Source organism: Hevea brasiliensis, chromosome 3 (assembly GCF_030052815.1).
Source record: "Hevea brasiliensis isolate MT/VB/25A 57/8 chromosome 3, ASM3005281v1, whole genome shotgun sequence".
In the NCBI taxonomy this organism is placed as follows: domain Eukaryota; kingdom Viridiplantae; phylum Streptophyta; class Magnoliopsida; order Malpighiales; family Euphorbiaceae; genus Hevea; species Hevea brasiliensis.
The window spans coordinates 3220786-3234131 of record NC_079495.1 but is presented as its reverse complement, the minus strand read 5'-3'; the positions used below and the strand labels follow the sequence as shown (position 1 = coordinate 3234131).

General features: G+C 32.8%; 1 protein-coding gene and 1 pseudogene across 3 annotated transcripts; both read right to left on the bottom strand.

The window, feature by feature from the left end:
- Positions 1 to 864: 864 nt before the first annotated feature.
- Positions 865 to 4673, bottom strand: LOC110663713 (uncharacterized). Of its 3 annotated transcripts, none has more exons than XM_021823117.2 (2): positions 4576 to 4673; positions 865 to 2557 (listed from the first exon to the last, which is right to left on the bottom strand). In XM_021823117.2, the coding sequence occupies exon 2, from the start codon at positions 2323 to 2325 to the stop codon at positions 1414 to 1416; it is 912 nt and encodes a 303-aa protein (XP_021678809.2). In that variant the 5' UTR covers positions 2326 to 2557; positions 4576 to 4673; the 3' UTR covers positions 865 to 1413. The 3 variants fall into 3 exon arrangements, with proteins under 3 accessions (XP_021678809.2, XP_057999598.1, XP_057999599.1); XM_058143615.1 differs by having other exon boundaries at positions 865 to 2913; positions 4576 to 4650; XM_058143616.1 differs by lacking the exon at positions 4576 to 4673 and adding an exon at positions 4240 to 4500.
- A 2330-nt stretch (positions 4674 to 7003) lies between these two features.
- Positions 7004 to 9095, bottom strand: LOC110663712 (PAN domain-containing protein At5g03700-like; annotated as a pseudogene).
- Between the last annotated feature and the right edge of the window lie 4251 nt (positions 9096 to 13346).

Here is a 13346-nt window from a genome sequence, read left to right as displayed (position 1 = left end):
TACAAACCAAATTGATTACTACTAATTTTATAATTAATGGTCTCATTAACTTTTTTTTAGTTAAAAAAATTATAATTTGAATGTTTAATTTTTATATTAATATAATTTTGGTCACTAAAAATATTAATTTAATGGGTTTTATAAGTATAATATCTTGACATAGTTATCATGTTAAATTTAAATTATAAATTTCATTTTTTCTTTTCATTATTTTTAGTAATATCATTTAAGCCATTGTCAGCTACTTGCACAAATTCGAATATGCCAATATATAGATGTTGATATAAATGAAGTGATTGGGAAATAATAAAAATGCTCTCCAAGATAAAGATGAAAAAAAAATATTCATTAAACATATTTTTAATCAAATAAAATAAATTAATTAAAAAAAAAGAGTGGATTAATAGAAGAAGGGGCTATCCCTGTTTGTGTAATTATGTTATGTGGGCTTCCTAGTTCCTACTTGCAAAATAGGGTCTATTTGCATGTGGAGCTATCCCTATCTGAGTAGGGAAGCCCTAATTGTGCCGGGCCAAACACAGCTCTTTGGGCCATTTGGTGGGTTCCATCATTTGAGCCCACAAAATGTGTGGGTACACTTTATAAAATCTCATAAGGTGGACAAACAGTCCTTTCGGTTTCAAACTTAATTAAAAAAAAAAATCTGAAATTAATGAAAACTTAAAATCAAAATGAATCAATTGAGCCGAATAGAAAAATTAATTCAAATGAATCAAATTGAAATAAATCAGTTTGATTCAATTCATCAGATTGATTCTTTAACCTTTCAAGCTTAATTTTTCATATTTCAGTTTGATTTAGTTTAATAAAAATTTTTAATTCAAAATAAACCAAATCGATTAATTGATTTGATAACAGTATAAACCAAATCAATTAAATGAATATTAGAGACATTATACTATTACAGTCCCTCAACAGCAAAAGCAAAGCCAAAAGAGGAATCAATTAACAAAGCTTGGAGAAAAGCTTCCGCTCATTAGGACATGCATTTGGTATTTTTATTACAAGGATGCATTCCCCTTTCTACGCCCAAAAAGAGGGACATTTGTCTGCCTGCTGCTTACAAAGGACTCAAAAATTTCAATCAACTCCTACAAAATATAGTGGCTATTGTCTGATATGAAAATTGTCCTCACACACCCACCATGTTTAAAGATCACCAATCTCACCATATTGCATCAACAATTAAAAACAAGCATTTCATGATCCTATATAGAGATTTTTTTCTACTGAAATGTTTATCTTCCAGGGAATATCATGAACTTTTGTAAAAAAATACAGTAAGTTCAAACCTTGGCATTCTCCTCCCTTGACACACAAATACAGAAAGACTAGGCCATGAAGATGTTTTATATACAAAAGAAGCAATTGAAAAAAGAAAAATTCAAGGAATCATTCAGGATTCTTACATGCGCAGATCAACAAGGAGAACTCTGCCCTGTCTTGTCCCTTCTGCCCCAAGTTCTTCTCCTCCAGCCACAATCTACTATCCAATCCACTTCTTGTCCTAAACATGAAAACAGCATACCCAGAAGTTTCCTTAAAGAACCAATCATGCAAATCCCACATCACATCCACCAATAAACCATCCAAGAAAATGATCTGATTCCCTCTAAAATTCCACTTCAATCTCTTCACTTGAAAAATCATCTTATTATCAATGCACACAGACAATACAGGATTCTTCAATCCATCTTCTTCTCCACTGCACTTGATTAATATATCATGAGCTATTCCAGAATCGCAGAACTGAGCCTTGGTCGAATAAATTGAATTGCCTGAGAAATGCTCACTTCGAGACACCACTGAGGATTTCGATTGCGGTGATTTTGTTTTGAGGGCTTGTAGACTGGGTGTTTCTTCATCCCTATCTCCAAGGAGTAGACAAAGTTCTGAATCAACCAAAACCACCACGTAAAACCCACTGATCGGCTCAGGTCCTGTGTCATAATAAGCTGCAGAAATATCCCAGAAAACTTCAATCTTTGAATTGCAAGAATGGAATGTCTTGGAGCCTTTACTTCTTTGCAGGTGGTGAAAATTGTCATTGATTTTTGAAGGGGATGAAATGGAATCACTAATATTGATGGAGAGGCCTTGGCTTAGCAGCTTGTTGCACCATGTGAGGGTGATCAAGAGGCTTTTTTGAGATAAAAGTTTGACTTTATACAAACAACTAACTGCATTGGGAATTGAAGGTGTCTGGTAAAGGGAAAGATAGGCCTGGTTTGAAGGGCCTGAGGAGCAATACGAATCTGATATTTTAATGGCATGTTCACTGTAACAAGTTGCTAAACTCCTCATTTGCAGAGAAAATCCCGCCAATGACTATTTCTTTCCCCTTCAAACTATGTTATGGGAAAGAGTAATCACCCCTTCTTTCTTGCCTATTGTGGAAGAAAGTGGAAAAGATTGATGGGTTACTCTTCCTCGTCTATTCTATTCAAGAAAATGAGAAGATTGAAGGTGACAAAAGAAGGGTACTGTTCTTCCTCTCTCTGTATGTTTCCCAAGTGAAACCGTCCTTTCCAATTTCCTAACATAAAAATGAAAGACAATTAAAAGCCTTTTTTCTCATCCAAGCATTAACTAGGATTCTCTTTTATAAATAAACTTAAAATGTCCCTTCTCTAGCCCTTTCCTGTGTGCCGTTCATACCCAATAATACAAAGGTTAATTAACATTAGCTCAGTGTTTGACCTCAACGCTAATATTTTTTCCCACAATTATTACTATATACAAAAGGGCTAAAATAAGCTAGATAAGATAAAGCCAAAACTAGGAGATATTGATAGATATATTTACTTACACATTGACTTTGGACCCAATAGGATAATGTAGAGAGGTGGGCTGAAGGTGATGGTGATGAATTGATGATAGTGATTTTTGGACCTACAAATTAAAGATTGCCCTTGAGGGTCACCTACTACAACTAAACAAGGCAAATTATTGTAGTTTCATGTATAAACCCCTTTGTTCTTTGATATAGATCAATTATCTCTTACTGCTCAGTTTCACTTGCAAATAAAATTAATTTAAAAAAAGATAGAAAAGACAAAATGGATTTTTTTGTCATTGCTTTTCAAATCTTAGTTATGTACTCATGTCTATTGCTAAATAGTTTAAATATAGGAGAGATCTAATTGGCAACAATATTAAATCTAAGGCACATGTTTACAGGGAGATGCCACATGTAATGGGTTGTGGTTGGTTAAATTTCCACAGAAGTTTTTGGGTTCTGTGTAGGATTGATTAGTATAATGAAGTTGGTTTTATTAGTTGGATGGGTGGTTTTGATTTTTGAAGTTTTCTAATTTCTAGTGCAGCCACCTGATCACAACTACCAATTTGGGAAGGGGGTGACTTAAAAGGGAAAGCGACCAATAAACTAATGATCCATAATTAGATAAAAGAGGAAAAACAGCATCAACTTAGCAAGAAATTTCTGTCCTGTTGTTTGCTGAGAATAAGGAATTGGAAAATGCCTCAAAACTTCAGATTTGAATTATATGTTACTGTCAAACTTGAAGTACAAATGCATACCCATTTGCCTAAAGAGGGTTTATAACCTAGCTATGAAACTGTTTTGAAGCTTCATGATTGCCAATGAAAGCAACCTGAGAAATTTTAATGATGCTAAAAGACTAGCTAGAAGTGATAACTTGTGATGTTTCCTTGTTTTGCTAGTAGTTAAAGGCTCCTTTTAAAATAAATCATTTGTCAGAAAAAAATTTAATTGAATTCTCACGTAATCATATTTGATTTTTTTTCTTTTAAAATAAATTTTTAAGTTGAAAAGAATTAAATTTTTTTCATTTTAAATATGAGAATTAATTAAAAAGAAATTAATTAAATTGAATTCTTATAAAATTCTAGTTTTCAAACAGGAGATGATGTTAGAAAGAGTGTGTATGCATCAAAAATACAATCATTCCAATTCTATGGGATGCCTCACTTTTAAGTATATATATGTATCTAATGTTTCAAATAAATCAATTTCCCAACTAAACTCTAAACATAACCAAACAATTAAGGAAGGTTGTAGATTGGCATATTCCCATATCCTTTTTCATATTTTCTTGACAAAATGTAGTCATTTGGCAAGGACCACCTGGTTTATCATCAACAATTTCATGCAAATTAATAAAAAGGTGGAGGTGAATAATGAATTTTGTATGGAAACGAACAGAAGACAAGTAAGAATCATTCTTTTCTTACTTAGTGAACTCTTTAACTTCTTCTCAGGCCATGAAGAATTCATTCTTTACACAACTGTAAGGGTTTCCAACTTTGTTGGGCCACATCCCACATGCCAACCAACTCCTTCAAACAACTAACACAGGTAAAGTTTTGCTAGAGTTCTTTGGTTACTTCTCAATTTCCAGATTCAATAATGCAATCTGTTTACTATCTACCAACTTCAACGTTTTTCATGTCCCATTGAAAATTACCATTTATTTTATGATATCAAACAAATCCCATTTGCTAAAAGCACAAGAAAGAAAATACAGTAAAATTCATATATAAAGTAGATGCGTTTCAGCATACACTTACTTGCTTAGTCCATTGTAGAATGAGTTCAGCCAAGAAATTTTCCACTTACACATGATTGATTCAATCAAACAATGCCGAGAAAACAATTAAAAGGGTATATATAAAGGTCACTATAAGGTCAATAAGTAATCAAGAGTTCAACCTTGCTTCCTCTCTCTCCTTAGGTAAATTTGTAGTTGAATATGACAATTTAACTTTCCATGAGAGACACACCTTGGACTTGTATTTGGAAGCAATTATCAAAGAGATTTGGTTAAATATCACCCTCAAATTATTGAAACAACATTAGGATCAAGGGCTAATATATTGATGTTCCTGCTCTATCAAACATTTTGTAACAATGCTATGCAAAAGAGATTAGAATTATGGGAAATTCTTGCTAAGACCCAATTCACCTATTTAATTAATGAGTTTTATTATATATTTTTGTGTTTTGAATTTATGATGGGCCAGTCAAGACAATGACAATTCTGATATCACATATAAACTCTAGAACCGATTTAATCAATTAGATTTAAGAGAGACCCTAGTTATTTGCTTAATAAAGCAAACAACTTGATTGATTTTTAGCCTTAGTCATTACCCACATCAGCTAATTCGATTAGACTAATTAATTACATTTTGGCATGGACAATCAAATCGAAAAAAATGTGTATGATATGCTATCAGGAACTTTACAAATGTTGGTTGAAAATTTTCAAAGATTCCTAAATGATTACCACCATAATTTGAAGTTGTTATAATGAGAACATTTCAACAAACGGCCTAAGATTGGACACATTACCATCTGAGTGATATAAGCCTTTCATTTCTATCTTCTTGTTTTCCTTTTTATGCACGAAATTTACTGCTAAGGTTGAGATAGTATTAGTACCTTGGTAATCATTGTCACCCTGCAAGAAGCGGTTCCTGGAAGCCAATGATATTCCAGTGTGAAAATCCAATCTTTGTGGGATTAAATCAAGACCACATAAATAAAATGAATGGGACCCAACTTCATCTTGGGACTGCCTGTGTCATTCTCAAGGTCCATGATTTCTACCCCCACATATCTTTCAGATTCAAAACATCATTAAGAATAGACAGATGTAACTAAATATTCATAATCATGGCTAAGTTAAGCAATCATCCATATAACTTGAGATTCAACCCAGACAACTGAAAGAAATTAACTAGAGTAGTAATTAAATCAATCATGGTTCCAAGCAGATCTGATTCAACAAATGATTTTTCAATAATTTTTAATGTTTTTATATAATGATATACTCATAACTTCATAATTGATACAGTTCTGCTTGCTCTGGTTCACTTGAGATTTCACAACTTTAGAAACGATTCCTGCATCACTGATCATTGGTTTTAAAATTAATTTTATTAATGATATTTAAAATTATGATTTTTTTTTTTTAAGGCTTTTACAAGAATGGAGCACTCTGAGGCCTGAGCCTCGAGAAGTGACGAAATCAGATAATTTTTTGGTTGAATATTGTGGGAGGCTCTTCTTCGGAGCCCAAAACATTTAAAAGACATGGATTGCAGTCGCACAGAGGGGTTAGCCATTCTTGGGCCATTACTATCAAGCATTACACTAGCCAGAAAATGAACTGTGGGCGACATGAATATTTTTGAGTTGAGTCCAACTGCATTAAAAACTGCTTTTAAGGATATGTTTAGTCTAACTATAGACGATAATTAGGGAATTCCTGTATTAATATGTATAATTATTAAATAATTTTTTATAAAAAAATATTTATTAAATAAAAATAAAATATAAAAGTGAACTATAATTAAAAATAATATTTTTATATAAATAAATTTATAAAAAATAATATAAAAATTTTTCAATAACACATTTAATCATAAAGGCCTTAATTTTTAATTAATAATTAGTAACCTCCTGTTATTATTATCATTATTATTATGAAGAGTAATATATGGTAAATAATAGTTTTATATAATTAAATTTATAAAAAAATATAAATAACTTTTTAAATATTATATTTAATCACAAACGTCTAATTTTTTAAAAATTAAATTAAAAAAATGATTTAAATTATAATAATTAAGACAATAATATAAATAATAATTATAATTAAAATAAAAATAAAAAAATTAAATAATAATTAGCATAAAAAAAGAATTATTTATAGAGGGTGACAGGTGATAAATTTTTTCTTAAAAAAATGTCACATGAGAAAGAGATTAGTAGCCAATAACTATTGTAGGTAATTGATAATCATTAATTTTTGCTGTTAATATGTTAAATATAATTATGAAAGAAATAATTTATTTTTTAATATATTTTATATTATTTTCTTTTAAAAACAAATTATAGTAAATTTAAAATAATAATTAAAATAATACTTAATTGTGTTTATATATTTTAATAATTAAATAAAACTCAAAATTAAATTGAATTAAATCAAACTAACCAATTTAAATAAAATTTAAAATCAACAATGCCGGATTACATTAAAGTGTGTTATTTTATTCACTTTCATTTTAAAAATTGCTAAATTTCGAGATCTAAATGAAATAGGAAAAAGAGGAATTGTCAAGTGCGGCAAGTACTACTGAACCAGTGTGTAGAAGCCCCACACACCGTACAGTTGTATATATCTAGATCAACCGGGCCCCACTTTCCAATATGATCAACACTCTTAAGCCTGACCCCACCCCACGGCCACTAAGGAACAAAAAGTATCAGTCAAAACGATGCCCCACCGACAGTTCTCTATAAGTCATCCCTTACGTCACTATATTGTCCCCATCTCAATTGATCCGGAGCTAGCCGACCCGAGATCCTTATACGGGCCGGGTGACATCCCATTCTCCTCCTCCAAGATCCGTTTCATCCCTCACCTGCTCTTCCAAATCCAGTAACTCCCAAAACCAATAGGTCCAATCAGAATTGCAGTGGCCCCACTCAAGATCCCAACACCCACACTCACTTTCATTTTCTTCCCTGTTCCTTCCCTCACCTTAAAATACCCTGCCTACTCTCATCACCCGCACCCAATAGTGTTCGGATCGGGTATCCACCAAATAACAAAACCCGGATGCATTATTGCAAACAGCACCCCAACAGCTACACTTACTTTCACATAAGCCTCGCATTGTTCCAAAGACGACACCGTTTGGTACCCCATTAACTCTTTAAATGGTACTTCCACACCTTTCCTTCTCAAAACTCCGAAGTCGTTCTTAGTTTTGGCTTCGGCGTCGCCGCAAAAGTCACTGGACTGAACGGTAAAGCAGTCACCAGATCTAAAGTCCGTGTCATTATCCAAGCAGAAGCAACCAGACCCGGGTTTGCACAAACCGTAGGAACAGCAGGGACTAGGCAAATCGCAGATGTCAGCAATCGCTTGATAATCCAATACCCAGGTGGAACCATCCCAAAAGTAGCCTTTCTGGTTGCCGTCCGATTCTAACCGGACTAAGAGGAATCGGTTGATAGGTTGCTGGTAGGTGTTAAAAGGTTGAACGTCTACAGGAGCGTTTCCCGTTCGGAACATACCTAAGAACCCGCTCGATTCGACCCGTCCAAGAATCGGACCTTGTCCTTCAACTATAACTGCTCTGGCTTCCAGCGCTTTGCGTTTCCAATACATTTGCTCTGTGTTTCTTCGAACTTAGCGTATAGAGCCATGAAATTGTCTCCTAAGCGCAGAGAGTGAAGCCCATTTGATGAAACAAGGGACACATTAGAAGTTAAATTCTGGTTCTCGACGAGGCTAATCTGTGGGAAAATCGAAACTTTGCCAGAGGACCGAGTGAGAGGCTTCTTGCAGCTTGAGTATTTGAAGATTTGAAGTGTTGAGAAGAACAACTTTGTCACCTTGGGTTCCACTTGACCAGAATAACCCCGAGTGTGGATCGGATATTACAAGAATTCCATTGAAGAAGAGCTGAGTACTGTCTGACCAGTGAGCCAATCCTGTTGGGTTAACCTGCCAGTGCCATAGTGGTTGCTGAGAAGGGAGGTGAATAACCGAGGGAGAAATTGCTTGTTGAGTCGTTGAGGAGAGATTGAAATGACGAGACTGAAGGGTTAGGCGTGGCTCTGAAGCCTACAAGAAGCTCCTGTGTAGCAACAGCTACGGCGCGCGGCTATGCGGACGTGAAGAAAACACAGATTATAAACAGAAGCTGAGTTGCACGTAAACAAGTCACTGAATTGAGGGGCTTTTCCATTTTGGAGAGATTGACGAGATAATGCAGGAAGAGAGGGAGCTTAAGAAAGCAGACATGGATGATCATGGACGGATAAATATAATATTTTATTCATGTAGTAACAAGCAGGAAGAACCAAAAATAATGGTTTAAAATACAATCTCGTAGATCTTTAAAGAAGAAGAAGCAACCAAAATGCAATGTGATCAATTTAATTAATATTGAAGATATTAAAATGTATACAATTAAATAAATACATTAACTATACAAGAACTCTTGCTCTAGGTTGTTGAAACTTGCATGCAATTTTTATATACAATGCTTATACATATATATAAATATAATTCCCCCCAATCTTGAAAAAAAAAAAAGACTTAGCTTGGATTAGTGCACATAGGATGTGTTTGAGAAGGTAAGAAAAAGAAATGAGAAGGAAAGCATGCATTTATATAAATGTAAAATTCTAGAAATGTTAGTTAGGGTTAGGCTAGAGCCTTGAATGAAGAATAGATATATAGAAGGAATGTGGTCATAAATATTGTATTCAAATGGGATTTCATTCCACATTAGCATTTTGAAAATAAATATTATTTCTACATAAAATGTAAGCTATATAATCATTTTAATATCCTTCTCAGGTTTGGTGATAAGTCTTTTATTATATAATTAAGTTAAATAAAAAACGTTAATTGCTGATCGCAAGTCTTGAATTTAATGGGTCATGACTTCTGAATTTAGAAACTTTTTTTTTTTTTCGTTAAGAAAAATAAATCACCGGATAGAATATATTTTAATGTCTGAAAAGAGACGAGTTGGCTTTGCATAATTAAATTGGTGCATTAAAGGGAAAGGTTGACATGTGAAGAAAGTGGATGTAGGGAAGATCGATGAGGCAACTACTCATTTTAATTTTTTTTTTTCCTTTTGCCATTCATAGAAATTTGCAACTTGACTTTCATAATACAACAACCTCGAACCAGCTATATCTTTATTATATCTTGTAGAAGAAGTCCACATAAACCTTGAGAGGAACATCAAAATTTGAGTGCTAAGAGGAAGAAGGCCACCAAGATTAATATGGACGCATGTTGCTTTCTTTGTATACGTAATTAATAAGAACAGTCCAATTGCAAGAAATCAATTGCTTGATGCTGCACACTAAATTGGGCGCTGAATTTACCATTCGGGGTCCTTTGTGACCATATCAACCACACAAACTATCAATCTCCAGTCCACCATCACTTCCCAAATACAAATTCTAAAGCTCAGCCAAGACAATGGAGCAATCACCAGGATTTATAATAAATCCAGCCACCCAAGCAACTTTATGGGAACGAAGCACCCCCACTCGCTGAAGCTCTTCTAGGATTGCCAGTAAAATAAACATCGAATTCAGTTTGAGCCACTAGCAACGCAGGCATATATATATATATATATATATATATATATATATATATATATATATATATATATATATATATCCTTAGTACAACCATTGCCCGCCATCACATTCTTGGCATTAACCACTTGTTTAGCGAAAGACAATATATAATAATACTGCAACTATTATGAGGCCTGATAAACTCATCATCAAAAATAGTTGCATTTCTCCATTTCCATAAAAACCAACAAGAAGAAGCAAACACAACGTTACCTTCTGTGCATGGCAATCGCCTCAAACTGAAACACGTACACTTTCCTTTAGGTTTTGTTCCAACCAAATCTCAACATTATCTTGACCAAGGAAAGAGCTATGCCTCTAGAACAGAAATCGAAGAATCGAATTAAATTTATTTTATTATTTTGATTTAGTTTTAATTTTTTATTAAAAACTAAATTAAAATTGTATCAAATACATATCCAATCAGACTCATAATAAAAAATTCATCTTATAAATTTATTTTTCTATAATATTATATTTTTCAATATAATTAAATTATTATATATATTATTATACGTATAAATTATATAAAATTTAATATTATTTTTTATTCTTCTACATTTTCTTAGTCATTTTTATTATAAATGCATTAAATCATCTTATAATTTTAATTATAAGAGTATCAATATATTATAATTAAGATATACTCAATTTTTAATTTTATATATATATAATTAAAGATTATATAATTAAAAAATAACTAAAAGATATATTATATGATAGATTATATATTAACAACTAATGCTAATTCAAGTATGAATTTTCATTATAAAATTATTTTAAAAATTGAAATTCAAATAAAGAAAATTAGATCAAATTAAAATAATGAAAATCAAATTTAACTATAACTAAAATATCAAATATTAAACTAAAATTATAAAAAAATTAATTTAATTCTTATTTCTACCTAAGCAGACTCAAATCAAAACCAAAACTGAATTTTCACTTACAATTAACCTCTTCATTATCTTCCTTCTTTTGATTTTTTTCTAATTATTTTTATAAAAGTAATAATACCGCATCTGCCTTGGACTGCCGATCACATGGATTTTCCCGGAGATTCACACTGTACAGATGCATTTCCCTTCCCTGAGGAAGACAAAACAAACATCATTAAACAATAAATCAATCCTAACCTTTTCAATTCATAAACTCAACTCAACTCAACTAAACCTTTATCCCAAAAATTTGGGGTCGGCTATATGGATTCGCTTTCTTCACTCTAAACGATTTTAGGTTAAATTCTCAGAAATGTGTAATGCTTCTAGGTCATGTTGTACTACTCTCCTCCAAGTCAATTTAGGTCTACCATTTTTTTTCTTTCTATCATCTAATCTAATGTGCTCTACTTGTCTAACTGGAGCCTCCGTATGTCTACGCTTCACATGACCAAACCACCTCAATCTCCTTTCCTTCAACTTATCTTCAATTGACACCACTCCTACCTTTTCTCTAATACTCTCATTACGGACTTTATCCAGTCTAGTATGGCCACTCATCCACCTTAACATTCTCATACGACTCTTTCAGTACCCAATACTCACTACCATATAACATAACCGGTCGTATGGCTGTACAGTAAAATTTTCCTTTCAACTTATTGGGAATCTTACGATCACATAAAACTCCCGTGGCACGTCTCCAATTCAACCATCCGGCTTTAATCCTATGACTAGCATCCTCCTCACATCCCCCATTTACTTGAAGGACTGAGCCTAGATATTTAAAGTGATTACTTTGGAACAGTACCACTCCATTCAAACTAACTCCTTCCCTATCACCCGTTTGGCCTTCACTGAACTTGCAATACATGTATTCTGTCTTCGTTCTACTTAACTTAAAACCCTTTGACTCTAGAGTACTTCTCCAAAGCTCTAACTTTCTATTAACTCCTTCTCGTGTCTCATCTATCAGAACAATATCATCCGCAAACATCATGCATCAAGGAATACTCTCTTATATATGTTTCATCAATTCATCTAAAACTAATGTAAAAAGGTAAGGGCTTATGGCTGATCTTTGGTGTAATTCAATTGAGATCGAAAAATCTCTTGTGTCACCTCCCACTATGTGCACAATTGTAGTTGCTCCTTCATACATATCTTTCAACACTTGTATGTACCTAATAGATACCCTCTTTTGTTCTAACACATTCCATAAGACATCTTTTGGAATACTATCATAAGCCTTCTCCAAATCAATAAAAACTATGTGTAGATCTTTCTTCACATATCTTTATTTCTCTATCAAGCTTCTAATGAGAAAGATCGCTTCCATAGTTGAATGACCGGGCATGAAACTAAATTGATTGGGAGAGATAGAAGTATCATGACGTAGTCGATGCTCTACAACTCTCTCCCACAACTTCATAGTATGACTTATGAGTTTCCCTTATAGTTTGAGTAACTCTGTATATCTCCCTTATTTTTAAAAATAGGTTCTAAAATACTCATCCTCCATTCATCAGGCATTTTCTTTGAGTTTAGAATCTTATTAAATAATTTAGTTAACCATGCCACTCCCATATCTCCCAAACACTTCCACACTTTAATTGGTATTTCATTGGGTCCACAGGCTTTACCCACTTTCATTCTCTTAAGTACTTCCTTTACTTTTAAAGATCTAATCCTTCTAGTATAATTCAAATTCTTTTCTATTGTTTTATAGTCTATATTCACGCTATTACCATTTTGACTATTATTAAAGAGATCATTAAAATAATTTCTCTATCTTTCTTTAATGTCCTCATCTTTCACCAACACTTTTCCTTCTTTGTCCTTAATGTACCTAACTTGATTAAGATCTTGACATTTTCTTTCTCTCCTCCTTGCTAATTTATAAATATCTTTCTCCCCTTCTTTAGTTCCAAGTTTCTCATATAACTTTTCAAAGGCCTATGCTCTTACTTGACTAACTGCCTTTTTTACTTCTTTCTTTGCTATCTTGTACTGTTCATATGCCTCATTATTATCACATTTAGGTAATTTCTTATACCATTCCCTTTTTCTCTTCACTGTCTTTTGTACTTCCTCGTTCCACCACCATCTCTCTTTTGAGGATGGTCCATGTCCTTTAGACTCTCCAAGTATTTTTCTAGTTACTTCTCTAATCTTTGATGCCATCTGTATCCACATATCATTGGCCTCCATACCCA